General features: G+C 39.3%; 1 protein-coding gene across 2 annotated transcripts; it reads left to right on the top strand.

Annotated features, from left to right (window-relative positions):
- The first annotated feature begins 2,433 nt into the window (after nt 1-2,433).
- CAPN10 (calpain 10) lies at nt 2,434-15,902 on the top strand. Of its 2 annotated transcripts, XM_032193518.1 has the most exons (14): nt 2,434-2,534; nt 2,613-2,817; nt 4,151-4,282; nt 4,515-4,711; nt 5,902-6,119; nt 6,664-6,805; nt 8,528-8,694; nt 9,266-9,549; nt 10,035-10,237; nt 12,275-12,330; nt 12,448-12,533; nt 12,879-13,078; nt 13,376-13,421; nt 14,242-15,902. In XM_032193518.1, exons 2-14 carry the CDS (start codon nt 2,674-2,676, stop codon nt 14,269-14,271), a joined length of 1,905 nt encoding a protein of 634 aa, XP_032049409.1. In that variant the 5' UTR covers nt 2,434-2,534; nt 2,613-2,673; the 3' UTR covers nt 14,272-15,902. The 2 variants fall into 2 exon arrangements, with proteins under 2 accessions (XP_032049409.1, XP_032049408.1); XM_032193517.1 differs by having other exon boundaries at nt 12,275-12,533.
- Nucleotides 15,903-16,047: the final 145 nt, after the last annotated feature.

Here is a 16,047-nt window from a genome sequence, read left to right as displayed (position 1 = left end):
AAAGAGAGCACTGTGATACCAGTCTTCTGTGGTATGGAAGAAGTATAAAATGCTGCTCCAAAATCTCCATTAAGCAGCAGTAGGACATTGTGTGCTGCTACTCTTGACACAGCAGCAACAACTGTCAGCTGCAGTACAGCTAGTAGTACTGCAGGGATTAAACCTGTGCCTTCCCAAATGTTTGTGCTGCTATCAGGATCCAAAGAATTGGAAGAGTTCTCCTGTGTAATTTAAAGGACTTCTGTGTGTCACCATTTGCAAAAGCACACATGCTGGGCCCGCAGATCCCATTTAGTGGTCTCCCTGGCTCTGAACCACCACCATTTGAAGACAAGTGACAGAGGTGAACAAGGGGTTGATTAAAACTCAAAACTGTGGGAAGAGATTATGAAAATACCATCAAATAGTACTCTGTCAAAGGACAGTCTTTATTCACATGGAAATGAGCTGGCTATGTAACTGGATGCAAATCCCTTTTAACTCTAAATTTCCATGGCAACGGGACTTGGCCTATTGGTGTCTGCTTTCCTCCAGGAAATATAAAGCACCTGCGTAAAGTGCCCTGAGAAACAGGTTGACAAAAAGGCAAGTGTCATTTTATCTTAAAATATTCTAGCTCTTACTATCTAAATAGACCCGTGTTTTCTGTTTTAAGGAATAATATAATCCATCGGGATTGCCAAGAGGCAACGGAGAAAATTACTGCTTTTCTTCCAAAGGGCTTAGGGTCAATAAAAGAAAACATTGCCAGCTGCATAATGGATGAATTTGCCTGTTGCCAACTTTGCAGTCAAGGCAAAGAAAGCATGTCAGATGTGTTTAGGGAGATAGAGATAACTTTCATCTCTTCCTTTCTTCTAATAGCACCGTATATACAGATGCATGTTTAACTACCTCACTGTTCCAGGTAAGGCCTACTGTATTTACACTGTTATAGGAAGCAGTATGAACTTTGAGCTCTAATCTGTCCTTTAATGACATGTATGCAGTTCTGATCTGTGATCACTGTTGCCTAAAAAGAAAGCAGCGAGGATGAAATCACACAGATGAGAGCCTCACTGTTCTCAGACAGAGAGGCCTTTTCTTCCCTTTCCTTCTACCAGCAGAGACCTCTCCCGTGTCAGCTCAGTTGCAGACCATGCAGCTGCAGCTCTCTTGCATGAGCCAGACAACAGGGGCCCTTATTCTTACTGATGACAGCGTTCCCTTTGCTCCCACAAGGGTCAAAACTCAAATGTGGAAAGTCTTGCTTGTTGATTAAATTTGCAGTGGGGAAGCCTTGCGTCTGTACAGTGGGTACACACAAGCAGCAGAGAATTTCTGGGTTAGCCAGTCACCAGACAGCAGTTGGATCATCTGATAGTGCCCTGGGCCTTTTTTTGTTCCCTGAAGGCTGAGGTTTGTGAGGAAGATTTCAGTGTTCATTTTGGATAGAAACAAATCTGTCCTCTGTGGTTCTCTCTCAAACAACTTTTGTGCCCATGGATCAGCTGCTGTAGCCACTAGCCTGACACTCATACCAGGGTGTATGTGATAAACCAGCGTATATGTGATAAACGATTTCTTCGGTAAACATCTTGTCCTCGTGCTGACTCAGCAGCCTGCTTACTTCACACTTTATCTTCTTGGGTAACACAAAGGTTTAAGAATGTAAGTGAAGTCTCCAAGTGGCCTGCTTCAGTATGTCTGTGACAGTAGTGGTTTAGTAATGGATGGCCTGTAAGGAACATCCTATTTCTGTTTCCTTGCCATGGGACTTTCTATAGAATATATGGATTTATATATTTAGATGTAAATATAGGTATAATAGAGATATCCTTTCTATAGAAGGTATAGCTTTTTGTTTTGTTGTAATGTATTTTTCCCAACTCTCTTTTATTAGGCAGTAGTGAGTGATCTTCACTCTATCAAAGTGTGAGAATTGCTGTCTTTCCTTGTCAGCTTTGGCTTGCGGGCCATCACTTTGTGATAAACTATCTGTAACATGATCTGGAAGCCACTTTCTGAAGATAAACGCCATCTCCAGCCGCCATTCTCACGCGAGCACCATCTCCTTTTATTCTCCTCAGCACCTACGAGATACCCGAGGGATCCTTCAGCTCCCCTCCCGCCCCACCTGTGCCCCCAAATCTGCGCCAGGCGTTGCGGGCACCGAGCCTCCCCTCAGCGCCCGCCGGGCCCGGGGCCCGCTGGGCCTTGTAGTTTTCCCCTCTCCTCAGGCGGCGGCGGCGGCGGATTGGCGGCGGCGGCACCACGCGGCCGCTCTCTCAGTGGCCGCCCGCCCGAGCCGTTACCTCGGGGCCGGCCGAGGCGCAGGGTGACAGGCGTTGCCCCGGGAACGGCCCGCGGCGGCCATGGCGGCGGGGCGGGCCCCGCGCTGAGGGGAGCCTGAGGGGGTGCGTGCGGAGGGGCCGTTTTTTGGGGAGGCCGCCTTCCGACACCCTCCTCGTCATCCTCATCTTCATCGGCAGAGCGGGGAGCTTCGAGGGTGGCGTCTGACAGGAGCCGGCGATGGCGTGGCGCGGGGTGAAATTGTGAGAGGCTTTCTGTCGCCACACGGCTTTCCTCCTCCTTTCTCCGTTAAATCTAAGCAACGTTCCTTTGCTTTTCAGGGCGTTTGGGGATATAAAGTGTTGGAAATAGCCGGCCCAGCTGCTTTGGATCGTGTTGAAAATGCTGGGAGAGAAAAAGCAGTTAACGGTGAAAAGAGATCTGTACGCAGACCCCACGTTTCCAGCCAGCGACGCCTCTATATTTTTTAATTATTGCACCCCGCTTGCCCAGTTCAGAGGCGAGATATCTTGGTTGAGACCTCAGGTGAGTTTGAGGGTTTAAAAACCTGCAGTTTTGTGCAACTGGACTTCAAGGTACTAAATGTCAGCTAGCAATGAACAACAGCTTCTGTGTGTCTTTATTGATTAGAAGCATAGAATGGGTAAAAACAAAGTGTGTGAGTATTAACAATACACGTCTTATTGTTTTTAAGTCAGGGTTCATGTTTGTAGTTTTGATTTAAATCATGGCGTAGAACTTCGGAATTCCACAATGCCCGTAGAAATTCAGATATCTCATTGCAATTACGTTTCATCATACAAATAATGGGCATATCAAATTAAAAGCAACACTGCATCGTTCCCTTTTTTTCTAATAAATTGTATAATTTTTGAAAAATAACAGAATTTTAGAGTGTTTCTAAATGATGTTGATTCCTTTGCTATTGTTGAGGAAAAATTGTGCTTTGATAACAAGAAAGAGTTTCTTTTTTAGCAGCTCTAGTTTGTATTATTGCTTTAAAACTTCCATCTAGCTTTTAGGGCCAGACATATGAGAACTAAAAAATTAGAATGCGTTTCTACAGTATGTTCAATGAAAGTGAAATATTTATGATATTGCTTTCTATATGGGGGGGGGGAATAAGGCTATAAAAATGTGACGGAGTGAAGAAGTACGTTATCTTTAGTTGTATTGCTTTTCTGCCCTGCATCTGGGGAGTGACTGTGGAACAGTAGTGGAGTATCAGATGGTTATCAGATGGAATTAACACGCAAAAGCTTTGCCAGAGTCCAGTGTGCAGCTGGATTTTGTACCTTACGCTTTGATTGCTACTGAGGACTGATGAGTTAACTTCCGTTTCTTGCAGCGCTTGCAGATGCTCACTTTCAGATCAGGTTAAATTGTTCAAGACCTTGCATTTGAAGTAATTGCTTTCACTACCAACTAATCTATTTTTATCTGCCCTAGAAAAGCTTTTTCTTTTATATGGGTTTGGAGATTCTTGTAATTTGGGATGTCCTCTGCGATGTGAATGGCATCGCTTCTATCACAGTTGATCATATATCTTGCAAGGAGCTGATGAATTAAGTTGTCTTTCACTTATTGACCTCTCTGCTGAGGTTGCACTTGATGGTGGCATTTGTGCACTAAAATCTATGCGGAAACTAGATTTACCTCATATGAAGTTCCTGTGAAAAGCCACAAGGCAGCAATTTTGTTGTTGCTTGCTTTAGCTGAGTCTGAAGACAAAATGTTTTAAGAGGTAAAAGCCCCCTTATTTTGTGAGATGTCTTGAAGCCCTCCTGGTCCCTGCATTACAGACTTCCTTAGACTGTTAGGCAACCTTCAACTTTAACTCCCCTTCTTTTACTTTCAGGACATCTGTTCTTCTCCTCGGTTATTTTCAAACAATCTGCAGGATGTGCAAGTGAAACAAGGAATCCTGGGAGATTGTTGGTTCCTGTGTGCCTGTGTAGCTTTGCAGAAGAGTAAATACCTACTGAATAAGGTATAGAGGTTTATTGTTTTATGTTTCAGATTTTTTTTTTACCTGATTTATATTTATATATTGTTTTCGAATCCCAATCCATATGAATATCTATTTTGTTATGCCTAGTTGTACTGTTTTTGTTGTGACTTTTTTTTTTAAAAATTAAATGGCTGGTATTCAGCATAGATTTAATTTGTTTCATTAAAAAAATACTAATTATTTGTCTCGATTTTGGCTTTTTTGCCTCTAGGTAATCCCTCCAGGTCAGCCCAGCTGGACAGATGAGTCATATCGAGGCTGTTTCACTTGTCGAGTTTGGCAATTTGGACACTGGGTAGAAGTAACGATTGATGATCGTTTGCCTTGCCTTGGTGGTAAACTCTGCTTTTCCCAGTGTCAGACAGAAGATTTGTTTTGGCTTCCGCTGCTGGAAAAAGCTTATGCAAAGTAGGTGAACACTGTTATTGAGGGAAGTAAAAGAAGGTAGAATACTTGTATATCTTACCTTCTGTTTACTCAGACATCTGACTGTTTTGGGCATAGATCTGCATATTATTCAGTATAAAGTAGCCAGCTTTTCCATACTGGGTTGTACAGAAGTCTCTTCCTAAACCTGTAAGGTGTGTTCTTGATTACATGTGGGATACAATAGTCTTAGGGAGAGAATTAGGGTGAAAAGAAAGAGCTGAAATGAATATCAACTTTTGGATTCAAATGATGTTGGTTAAGCCACTATCCACTGCTCACCTAATTTATTAAAGGGAACTCTTTTGATAGTATGGCAGTTTGAGGGCTCACTGAAAAGCAGACAGCCTGTAAATATCTTCGTGGAAAGCAACATTACATCAGTTTAAGCTAGCTGAGGTCATGACTGTGTGTTCCACTGCTGCTTTTGCTTTATTTGACAGTTTATTACTGAGTAGAAACAAAAAAGATTGTTAATGTGGTTGAAAATGTGGCTGGTTTATAAAACATCTTTCAAAATGATATCAAATCTATCCAAACCAGAATTTGGAGACAAAGTGCACTACCTAGAAGAAAGATTGTGTGGCTGCCAGCAGAGGGCAGAAAAAGACTTTAAGTATAAAGTAGTTTCTTCTGTAGATATGTTAAGTAGAAGGTGTGAACTAGCTAGGACATGCTAAAGTTTCTCAGTACTGTAGGTCTGAAAGGTTATGCTCTGTTTTGTGTAGGATCTTGTTGATCTGTCTAGGTAGTTTTTTTCTAATTTGGTTTGCTGTTTTGTATCAGGTAGGGTAGTCTCTTGATTTATTTAAATTGTTGAAGGAAACACTGTGCAGAGTGAACAAAACTAATAGAAGGAAGAAGAGAGTACTTATGCAGAAAGCATTGTGAAAGATGATGTGCAAATAAGGTAAAAATTATTAGGCTAGAACAGTTCCTATATAGGAAAGAACGAGTTAATAAAATTCCTGTCAAACAATGAAATATCTGATGGCTTATGTATTCTTTAGGTGAAGTATTCTGAAAATAATGCAGTTTGTGCATTCTCTTGCTTACTTGGGGATTAGGCAGGGTGCAGTCATGATTGTGATGTAGGGGAAGATTGAAAGGACAAAAGAACCTTTTTTTCTTTAGTTGTGCTTGTAGAAACTTTTTCTTCTATTTTTCTGTAGAGTGCATGGATCTTATGAACAGTTATGGGCAGGACAGGTGGCAGATGCTTTGGTTGATCTGACTGGAGGCATTGCTGAAAGATGGACCCTGAAAGACCCTGGAAGAAATGTAGAGAAAGAGAAGACTGGTATGGTTTTGAAGAAAGAATTGTTTAGGAGATTAATGAATCTAAAGGAACAGTGTGTAATAAGCTGCTCAGTCCTCAATTCCAGACAAGGTAACAGTAAAGTTCTAGATGTTTAAAGGAAATTTTTCAATTTAACACTGTTCAGTGCACAAGGCAGACAGCAATTGCATACTGCTGATTCTAGTACCATGCATGTTCTGTTGTGCAATTTTATGTAACCTTGGATGAGTAAAGATTTAAGGATATTGTTAAGTTCAGAATGGAGAGTTTTTGGGGAGGTGCTTTTTATATTAGGTGCATGGGAAAGTATTATGATTCACTCTCAAAACAAACAAACAAAATCACCCAAATCCCAACCCAAAAAACCTTAATGAATTTCAGCACCAAGAATTTGTAGATGTTTGAGATCAACTACTGAGTTAAAATGCTTTAAAATTTACATTTATTTTATTTCTATATGGTTACAAATAACACTGTTTTTAATGCTGTTTTTATACTGATCCAATAAACAATTTCCTTTTAGCTCAAAATTGCGTTCTTTCACAGGATGGTTTAAAGTCTGTCTTTGTAAAATATGGAGTGAGTTCTTTTGTATATTTTCTAATCCTACATTATTATATTTTTTTCTCTTCAGGTGCAAGTGAACTAGGAGAATTTCATGCCTTTATTGTGATAGACATGTTGAATCTTTCTGAAGTGTCAGGCAAGGAAATTGTCCTGCTACGAATACGAAATCCTTGGGGGAGGCGGTGCTGGAAAGGTCCCTGGTGTGAGGGGTAAGTAGGTTTATTTTCATTTGGAAAATGATTTGTGAAAGTTCTGAAGCTCAAGGCTGACTGTTGCTAATAGATTAAAGTGAAGGAGAAGGGCTTTATTTGGTATGCGATTGTTTTGAGAGTTCACTGGTTCTAAGGCTATTCACATTGATCTAATAATTCTGGTAATCTAAAGTTTTAATGTCATTTTTTTTGTTTAACAAAGCATTGTATCTTTACGTACAAATACGCTTAAGCTGTTTGTCTTCTGTCTCCAATTTTTGTGGTGCCTTTGTTTTCTGGGCAGTTGGTCAAAGGACCTTTGCTTAAAAGAGGTTTGTGGCTTTTTGTAAGTTGTCACTCAGCTTTACTCAGCTGTTCTTGTTTGTATTGTCTCAGCTGCAGGAAACAAAAAACTTTTGTTTAAAACACAATACAGCAGAAGGATGTGTATGCTTTTTGCTTGTGTGCTCTCTTTCTGTTTCTGCAGGTTAATATGAGGAGAAGAAACTGGAATTGATGCAGAGTTTATATATAAAGAAAAGATCTATTTTTAAAGGAGATACAGAATTTTGTTTAGCAGTTCAAATAGATAGCCTGCACATAACAAGAATGAAAGGGCAGAGACCCTCTTAGCTTATTTTGAAAAGTGTTAGGATATTTAGACTGTAAAAAAGAACACACAATTCTGGACCCAAGGAGCTTTCAGCAATAAATTATAGTAAAATATGATTGTGCTAATAAGCAGTTCAGAAAGAGAGTGGAGGTTGTTTGTGTGTGTGTCCCGAGTTAAAAAGATATCTCAGTGATGCCTCCATCCCTGCTGCCACTCTTATAAGGCCAAAATTCTTTACTCAGAGCGTGGTGAGGTCCTGGCACAGGCTGCTCAGAAAAGTTTTTATTGCCCCATCCCTGGAAGTACTCAAGGCCAGGCTGGAAGGGGCTTTGGGCAACTGGGCTGGTGGGAGGTGTCCCTGCCCATGGCAGGGGGCTGGAACTGGGTGATATTTAAGGTTCCTTCCAACACAAACCATTCTGTGATTCTAAGGTGATTATCCTTTAATGGTTTTTACTTTGGGTAGAGTTTTGGATATATTCTTAGTCTCTTGTGGTAGTTTCTTTGTCAAACAGTGACTTGCCATATGGCTGGGAAGATAGCATTTCTTTGAATGGCCTTAGAGCCCTATTTTTTTTTTTTTTTTTTTTTTCCTACGTGCTGAATCCATATGGATTCTAACAGAACAGAAATGTTGCAAATATTGGCTTTTAATGGGCCCTAAATAAAGTTTAGGGCTTAGCCAGCAGATTCTCATAGGGACAACTTGGTGCTTTATACAAACAGTGGTTTTTGATATTTGCTGTGCAGCACTGAAGTTCTCTTGGAGCCATCACTGTGCAGTTTGGCTTACTTTCCTCACTGTTTTAACAACCATTAAAATCATTATTTTGGCTCTCGCAGTTTGGACACTGTGCTGTGGCTATTGAAAGCAAAGTAGTTATTTCAGCTGTAAGTATTCTACTGTACCTTATCTGGTGTTAGTTTGTTTCTAAGTTTTCTCTGAATGTTTTGATTCATACTATCCATCTCACTGCCTAGCAAAGTGTACCACAGGAAACATTCTATGCAGGAATATGAAAACAAAATGAAACCTTTTTTGTCCTACTCAAGTTTGCTGCATGGGGCAAAAGATTGTTACGGAACTCAGTTGGGTGAAGAACTGAATCTTTGCTTTTGTCTTACAGTGGTCAAGGATGGAGCCAACTAGATCCGGTAGTTGCCTCAGAACTGCTCTCACAGATCCAAGAGGGAGAATTCTGGGTAGATGAAGAGGAATTTTTCAGAGAATTTGATGAGATTACCATGGGCTTTCCAATCAACGAGGAAGGACAACTTCAGAGCCTTTATACAGGTGTGATATGAAAAAACAACTTTCTTGTACAAATAATGTTACGTCAATGGGAAAGTCATTTGAACTGCAAGTGGCTGCAACTAGACCGTCATTTCTTTTTCTCAGTCTTTCCTACTTCTACACCTGTAGACCTTTTCTGTCTCTACTGCTGGGAAAAATAGAGGGATAAAAGGAAACTGAAGATCCTTAGAAGGGTCTTTGATATTCCTCAGAAATTTAGTTACTTGCTGGCCTGTTCAGAGATTAGCGTTCTTGTTTGAAGTTTAGACAGCTCCTATTCTGGAGAGTCTTTAGATTTTTTAGTGAGATAGAAACTTCAGATTTCTAAAACCAATTCCTTGTTACTTTTAAAGCTCATGTCATCTCAGTCTGCTGTTACCAGACATGACATACATTTTTTATGTCATACATGTGCCTCTCAAAATCTTGTTCATACATGTCTCCTGGGAAGAAGTATCAGGGCTACCACAGCATGTTCTCTTGGGCTAGGGAATCTCTGCTTTGCCATGTGTTTGTTGTATAAAATTAAATAACCTCTGGTGTCTGCACCATGTTTTTCTTATTTTGTTAGAGAAAGTGCTGTATCACTCTCAGAATCTTTTTGGATCCTGGGTGAGAGGCCAGTCTGCAGGTGGCTGCCGTAACAACAGCAGCTTCCCTACCAACCCTAAGTTCTGGCTGAGAGTCTGTGAGAAGAGTGAGGTGTGCATTGCTCTGCTGCAGAAACACAGGAAATACAGTGCTGACTGGGCTGGAAGAATTCAAAATCTAACTCACTTAGTAGAGAAAAATCTGTCTTTGACTGAAGGCATGCAGGTGAAGAATTACCAGGCTGTGGGATTGCATGTCTGGAAGGTAATTTGGAAGTGATGTTTTTCTTTTTGCAAAAAAGTTTCAAAACATTATTGAAACATCTGACTAAAACCATTCATTTTTTGCAGCAGTGATAGGATTTGACAGTTCACATATTTTACACCTCGTATTTATGTTAGAATGATCCCAATTTATGTCACAAAGCAGATGCTCTGTGTACAGCCTAGGAGTGGACTAGTACTTGGTTCTCATCTTTGAGTGCCAAGATCCAGAACTTTTGAGCCTATTCCAAACTAGTGCATGATATTTCAAGCTGATTATTTGATGACAATACCTAAATGTATTCCTCCTAAATATTAACACTTTCTGTTCCTCTTTGATGTTCAGCTTGTCTGCTGATATTCTCTTCCTTGTTTAATTTTGTAAACGTATGCATGTTTAAAAATGGTTTAAAGAATATTTGATCACTTCTATTAAAAACTGTTCATTTTCCTAAAATGCCATGCATTATTATGCATCTGTTCTAGGTGGAGAAGAAACGATTTAACCTTCCAAAGACCCTCTCTGCTCCTCCAGTTGTAGGTACCATCTGCCATTCGTATGATAGAGAAGTGCATGTATGCTGTGACCTTTCACCTGGGTATTATCTTGTGGTTCCCAGTACTTTTCTAAAAGATGCAGTAGGGCATTTCTTGCTTCGTGTATTTTCAACAGGACGAATCTCTCTCAGGTAGGTTTAAAAGGAAACAGAAACGTTCTTAAAGTTGTGGGCATGCACAAACACACGAAGTATAGGGTTATGTGCCAGTGTTCAAAATGTTTCTGAAGAGCTTTGCAGAGCATCAAATAATAGTGTTGTTTTCTCTTTGAATTTATGTAAGTAGTATCCTGTCTCCTTGTTTTTTTGGATGAAGCAGCTGTTACCTCTTCTTTAAAATATCACAGAGTCAGCTGAGTAGCATCCTGACTCTAAATTGTATCCCAGTGTTCTGAGAGAGTGCATATTTCATAAAAGAGCTGAGCAGGTTTCTGCAGAACAGATCTCTCCTATGTGGAAATTATTTCTTAGCATTGGGAAAAATGAAGGTGTACCAGAGAAGTTAAAAGCAGCTGTTACTATAGTCAGTGATGGGAAGGAAGAGCCGTATATTATCATATACTGAAGAAAGTGTTGGCACATGTTCTAACAGATTGCCTGACATGCAGTGTTGTGAGCAGTACAGTTTCAAATGCAAACAGAGTGTCAGCAGTAGACTCAGATGACATAGTACCTGTAGCTCATCTTTGCAGAACAGGTGTGAAAAACAGCACTGACATAAACGCTGTCTTCTTTCGTTGAATGAAGGATTGGATTTTGAATTAAAGCATTCAATGCTGACAATATGGCAGAGTATTTTAATGGTGAATGCCTTAAAACATTACCAACGTTTTGATCAAGTGCTTCGAAGGATCACCGTGTATCGTGTCATATTTGATCTTCATAACTTGTGATGGAAAAATAGACTTTTATAATGTACTTGAAGCAGTCTTTTTCCCCCAATACAACAATGCTTGCTGATCACACACAGGATATCAGCAGTATCAGTCCAATAGCTTCTGATCACTTTTAGTATTTTAACTATAGCAGACTACAGAGATATCTCAACACTTTTAAGTCAGTTATTTATGAGCAATTCTGGGTTAGTGACCATACGGCTGAAATATATGCTGAAGAAGATATGATGATGAGTAGTTGTGTGGAGTCAACAAAGTTGTACCTTCTTCCAATAAACCTGAAAAAAAAAAAGGGATTGCCTAACAGCTTGTGCCTGGTGTATATGGAGGCAAATTATACTGTTGGCAATGTGTTTAAAAGCTGTTCAGATTTTTTGGTATTCTGATAGTACGCTAACAGCTCATATGTCCTTGGACAGAAGCTGGCAAATTGCAGTATAAAGTCAGAACATGGATTAATCATTTACTCTGCAGGATTTGTAGGCAAGGTGGCATCGAGTTTTAGACTGAATAAAGGTCTGCAAAATGATGAGGCTAATTTTGCTGTATGGGTGCAAGATGTGGATGTTTATTGGAAGTATATTTGGTTTCTGGACATAGCATCTGTGGAACACTTGACTGGATATTTTATCCCATCATCTGTTGCTGTTAAGTATAACACTTCTGCCTCTGAAACAGAGGTGTCATCCTGGATACGTGTCTAGAATGGACAGTCACAGAATATCAGAACAGCTGTTACATTAAGTGGATGGAAAAGTGGAAGTGAGGACAGATGGTATGTTTGAAGTTAGATTGTGATATGATTTCAAATGCTGTGGAACTGATGTTGATACTAGTTTGTTCATATGGCTGTGAGAAGTGGTGCTGAGCTATGATTGAAATGTGTTAATGTTACAGCGATAAAGTCAGCAGGTAGAATGGAATTCTCTGAATAAAGGCACGGTGGATCTAGGAAAAAAGCAACCCACAGTGTATGTTTTGAACGTACTGAGAGGTGCTTGTGTGTATTCAAGGCAACACTATCAGCTGTATTGCTTTCAATTATACCTTACAAAACAGCATTGATAAAAGTGGGTAAACTGTGATACATCACAAATGTATAAAAATCTATCTGGTTTTGATGCATAGTTTGTATATGCTATATTCTTCTGGATGTCACTGTGTTCATGTAAGTTTATATAACGCTAGTCTGTTTTTGTGAGATGGTTTTCTAAATCTGTGAAATCATACAGATCTTTGTGCATTTAGTTTTGTTCTCTCTTATGTTTGATAGTGAGGTAAAACCACCACCACCACCAGATGCTGCCCTCTCTGAAGAACTCCCAGCAGGTGAATGGGAAACAGTGCAGCTGCAGGGATGCTGGAAAAATGGGCAAAGTGCTGGAGGTAGCAGGAACTTCCCCTCCTTCCATATCAATCCCTGCTTTCCCCTCTCCATTCCTGCAGGACCAGGAAAAAGCAGTGTGAAAGTTACTCTCCGTCAGCACTGCCAAGATAGCAAGTGTCGTCCAATAGGTTTCCATATATTCCAGGTAAGACTTCTTTTGATCAGCTTGCTCATTTGCCAGGTGTGAAGGTAAGCCTGTCAGTTATTTCAGTGCTCCTTGCCTTGGCAAGGGACGTTACTTTTAGGAGAAGTTCAAGCTGATCCTGTGTAAAGGATCAAATTTCCTGGGATTGATTTATCTGTACTTAATACTGCCATCTGGATTTTCTGAAGGCCTTCCCATCCTTCTCTTCTACAGCTCTGTACATAAGAATGAGCATCTGAAGTGTAGTAGATACATAGAATATGCCTTACTATGCTGTATGTGGCATTTACAACTGTAAAGACTGAAATGTTTGAGAAGATAAGAATGTTTTCTTTCTTTTTGCAGGTGCCTAACAGCAGTTGGAAACCAAATACTTCCTCTTTTCTACACTTGGAGCCACTGGTTAGCTGTGTACCTCATTGCTATTCACAGGAAGTAAGCCAGCTTTGCAGGCTTCCTGCAGGAAATTATGTAATTATACCATCCACATACTTGCCCAATACAGAAGGCAATTTTACAGTGGTCATAGCAACCAAAATAGACAGGTAAAAATATGTTGCTTTGTGTATTTTAATTTTTAAAGCTTTTTAAGAAACGGGGATGTTTTTTGACAAGCTGCATTGAGTTGGAAGCCTTATTCCATGTAGTTGCTCCTGATGTGAGTAATAGCAGATCTGAATCAGAGTCTATAAATTCTGTAAGATTGTGTTCATATTCCATACGGGTGAGAATGTGGAACAACACCTAGCATAACAATCTTCTCTTTTCAAAGTGTGATAAAGTGATTTACAAGATCCCCCAGCGCTTTGCACAGAAGTAAGTGTGGTTTTCATTTTCAACAGGAAACGCATTCACAGCCGAGAGACACTTGGACAAGTATTACAAGAGGTAAGTGATACACTTCTTAATTTCAGTTGTCCTAAAGATGACACAGAGGCATCATCAATGCTTATGTATTAGCTAATATTTGAGAGTTATGCATTAGTGGACTGGACTTTGAATGCTCTTATTTACTCAATGCAAATTGATGATCAGTGAAGCAGTTAATCTTTTTCTTGTTCATCTGCCGAAGCGCTGTATGTACTTTCCTCATGGTGCTTGTTATTTTAATATCTAGGAAATGAAGTATGTAGTGAAGCTCTTTATTACTGTTTTTTTGGAAAAACAACGTTGTAAGACTGAAGGGATATATTTAAAAATGCATTTCTTATATATTCTGTGAAACTGTTTGGACTTGAGCAAAGGGTACTGTGTGACATCAAGGGAACAAACAGGTCAGATTCTTCAGGACTTCAAAATTTGGTGAATTTGGAAATGGTAGTTGTAGTTTGCATATCAGTGACAGAGATTAACGTCTGAATCTAATGTTCAAGGGCATAGTGCTCAGTGCTTTCAGAGTTTTAACCTCTGAAGGATCTAGGCAGTCTGCCTTACCAAGAAGTTGGGCTGTCGATTTCTAAGGTGCATCAGAGTAGAGCTGGGTGTCAGTGTATTTGTCTAGAAGTTTGCAATTTGTGATTACTGAAGTTATGGAATTAACAAGCTTTTTAGTTTCTTTAAGACATTTCACAGGCTAAACTAGCTTTTACTCTTGGTTTCTAAATCTTTCTTTTATCTATTTTACTTAAATTCCTTACAAATTTCTTCTTTTTCTTGACAAAATTAACTGATAAAGTAGCTATTTTTTGCCTTGTTCACTTTCTTACAGGTTTCATTTACAACTGTGATGAAAAAGTAATCTGGAATTCTCATGCTGTCGTTTTGAGAAACCTTGAAAAGCTGAGGAATGCTTCACTTATTGCTGGTTTTGGATTTGAATGGGATAAAAAGAAGATACTCGTTGCCCCACTGTTTTTTCCAATGGTACCGTCAGGCCAACAACGATGTCCTTGTAAAAATACCTCCTTAATCATGTACACTCTAAACATGTTCTTCCCATGTGTTTTAGAACCAGCATTGTACAGTGAATCTTCATAATGTACCTCAGTTCTTCACAGATACAGGTGGAGAATATGTGCATGTTTTAATCCAAGCTGCAGTTTTAGAAGAAAACCAGGAATTGTAGGTGCATAATGGAATAATATTTGGTGGGAAAAAAAATCAAGCTTACAGAAGGAGACCAAACTTAAGGAGACCAAAGGGTAAACATGAAGGAAAGAAACTGGAGTCTTTATTCAGGTAGGACATACCTCAAGAACCATCAGAATACACTGGAGTAGAGAAAGTTCCTACACTGCCAGTCATGCTGCCGAGCACTTTATTGCGGGCCCTTTGCTGCACCGTGCAAATCATAGGGTGAAAAGAATTTTTTGGGTGAGTTTTTCTTTAATGAACACCACGAACAAAAGAGATAAGACTTGAAAACTTTTGTTTATGGACTACCGTGTCAGACTGTTTTTGTAAATCTGTCAGAATGTATTTTACGCAAGATCTGCCCTCACTGTAAGAAATATGAAGTTTAAGAGACTTTTCTTAATTTCTGTTAGAAAGTATTTCTTATTCAAGAAAGATTTTTTAGATGTTATATTTTCCTCAATAAAAATGGAGTAATGTTAAAAAGTTTTAAAATGTCTTTTATTAAAAAGGTGAAAACTGTCGATGTCATGTCTTTTTGTTCTACAATTTTCACTAAATGGAAGGTGATAATTGGAAATACTAGGAGAATAAGGCTTTCCTTTAGTTTTATGGCTGAGAAATAAGTAACTTTCTGCTTGTGCTTTTAACTACGTTCTAGAATAATTTATACTCATCCCTACTGAACCTTGAAAACTGATAGTATCTAGGATGCTTGAGGCTGCATTTTAAGTCGTCAAAACTTTTCCACGCCTGTTGTGAAAGTATGGGACAATGAAAGAAAAGCCCCTGTGGATAATGGATATCTACTGTGCTTGCTTTAACAAATATTGCCATCTTCATTATTTTCTTCATTTCTTGAAAGACTGTTACTTTCCCTTCAAATAGCAAAATATTGTATGACATAATGGTGTTTCTAAGTAGAAGAAGGGAAATTCATGAGGACACCTAGATCTGTGACGTGATGAAATAGTGAACAGGTGCTGAAGTAGTAATGTAAAAAAAAGTGTAAGTATTTCTAAATTGAATATGATTATAACAGATCCTATTCTGCATAAATTTATGCATTTGTGAAGCTTATATACTATAACATACAGTGCTTCCAGGGAGTGTGAAAGGAAAAGAGCCAAAACTTAGTTTGTATAACCTGGTATCTTCTGCAGAAGGATGTAAGAGAAGGCCTTCTGTGAATGCAGAGGAGTAACAGCATACTGAAGCAAAACTGTATTTTCAGGCATCCTTGCTGCATCAGAAGAGGTGTGCCATTTTAAGTGTGATTAGTGACTGAGTGCACGTGCAGGGAAAGCTTGGTACAGGTTGCTTCTCTAAAATGCTACATCTGATTCCACTGCTAAAGTGAGTGTGTAAATATCTTTTTGGTAATGTTTTTGAGTATTTATATATACCTAAGACTTCATTATATGAGCTTTGTTAGGTAAAC

Source organism: Aythya fuligula, chromosome 9 (assembly GCF_009819795.1).
Source record: "Aythya fuligula isolate bAytFul2 chromosome 9, bAytFul2.pri, whole genome shotgun sequence".
Classification (NCBI taxonomy): Eukaryota; Metazoa; Chordata; class Aves; order Anseriformes; family Anatidae; genus Aythya; species Aythya fuligula.
The sequence above is the reverse complement of the archived record's forward strand: the minus strand, read 5'-3'. Positions and strand labels throughout refer to the sequence as shown.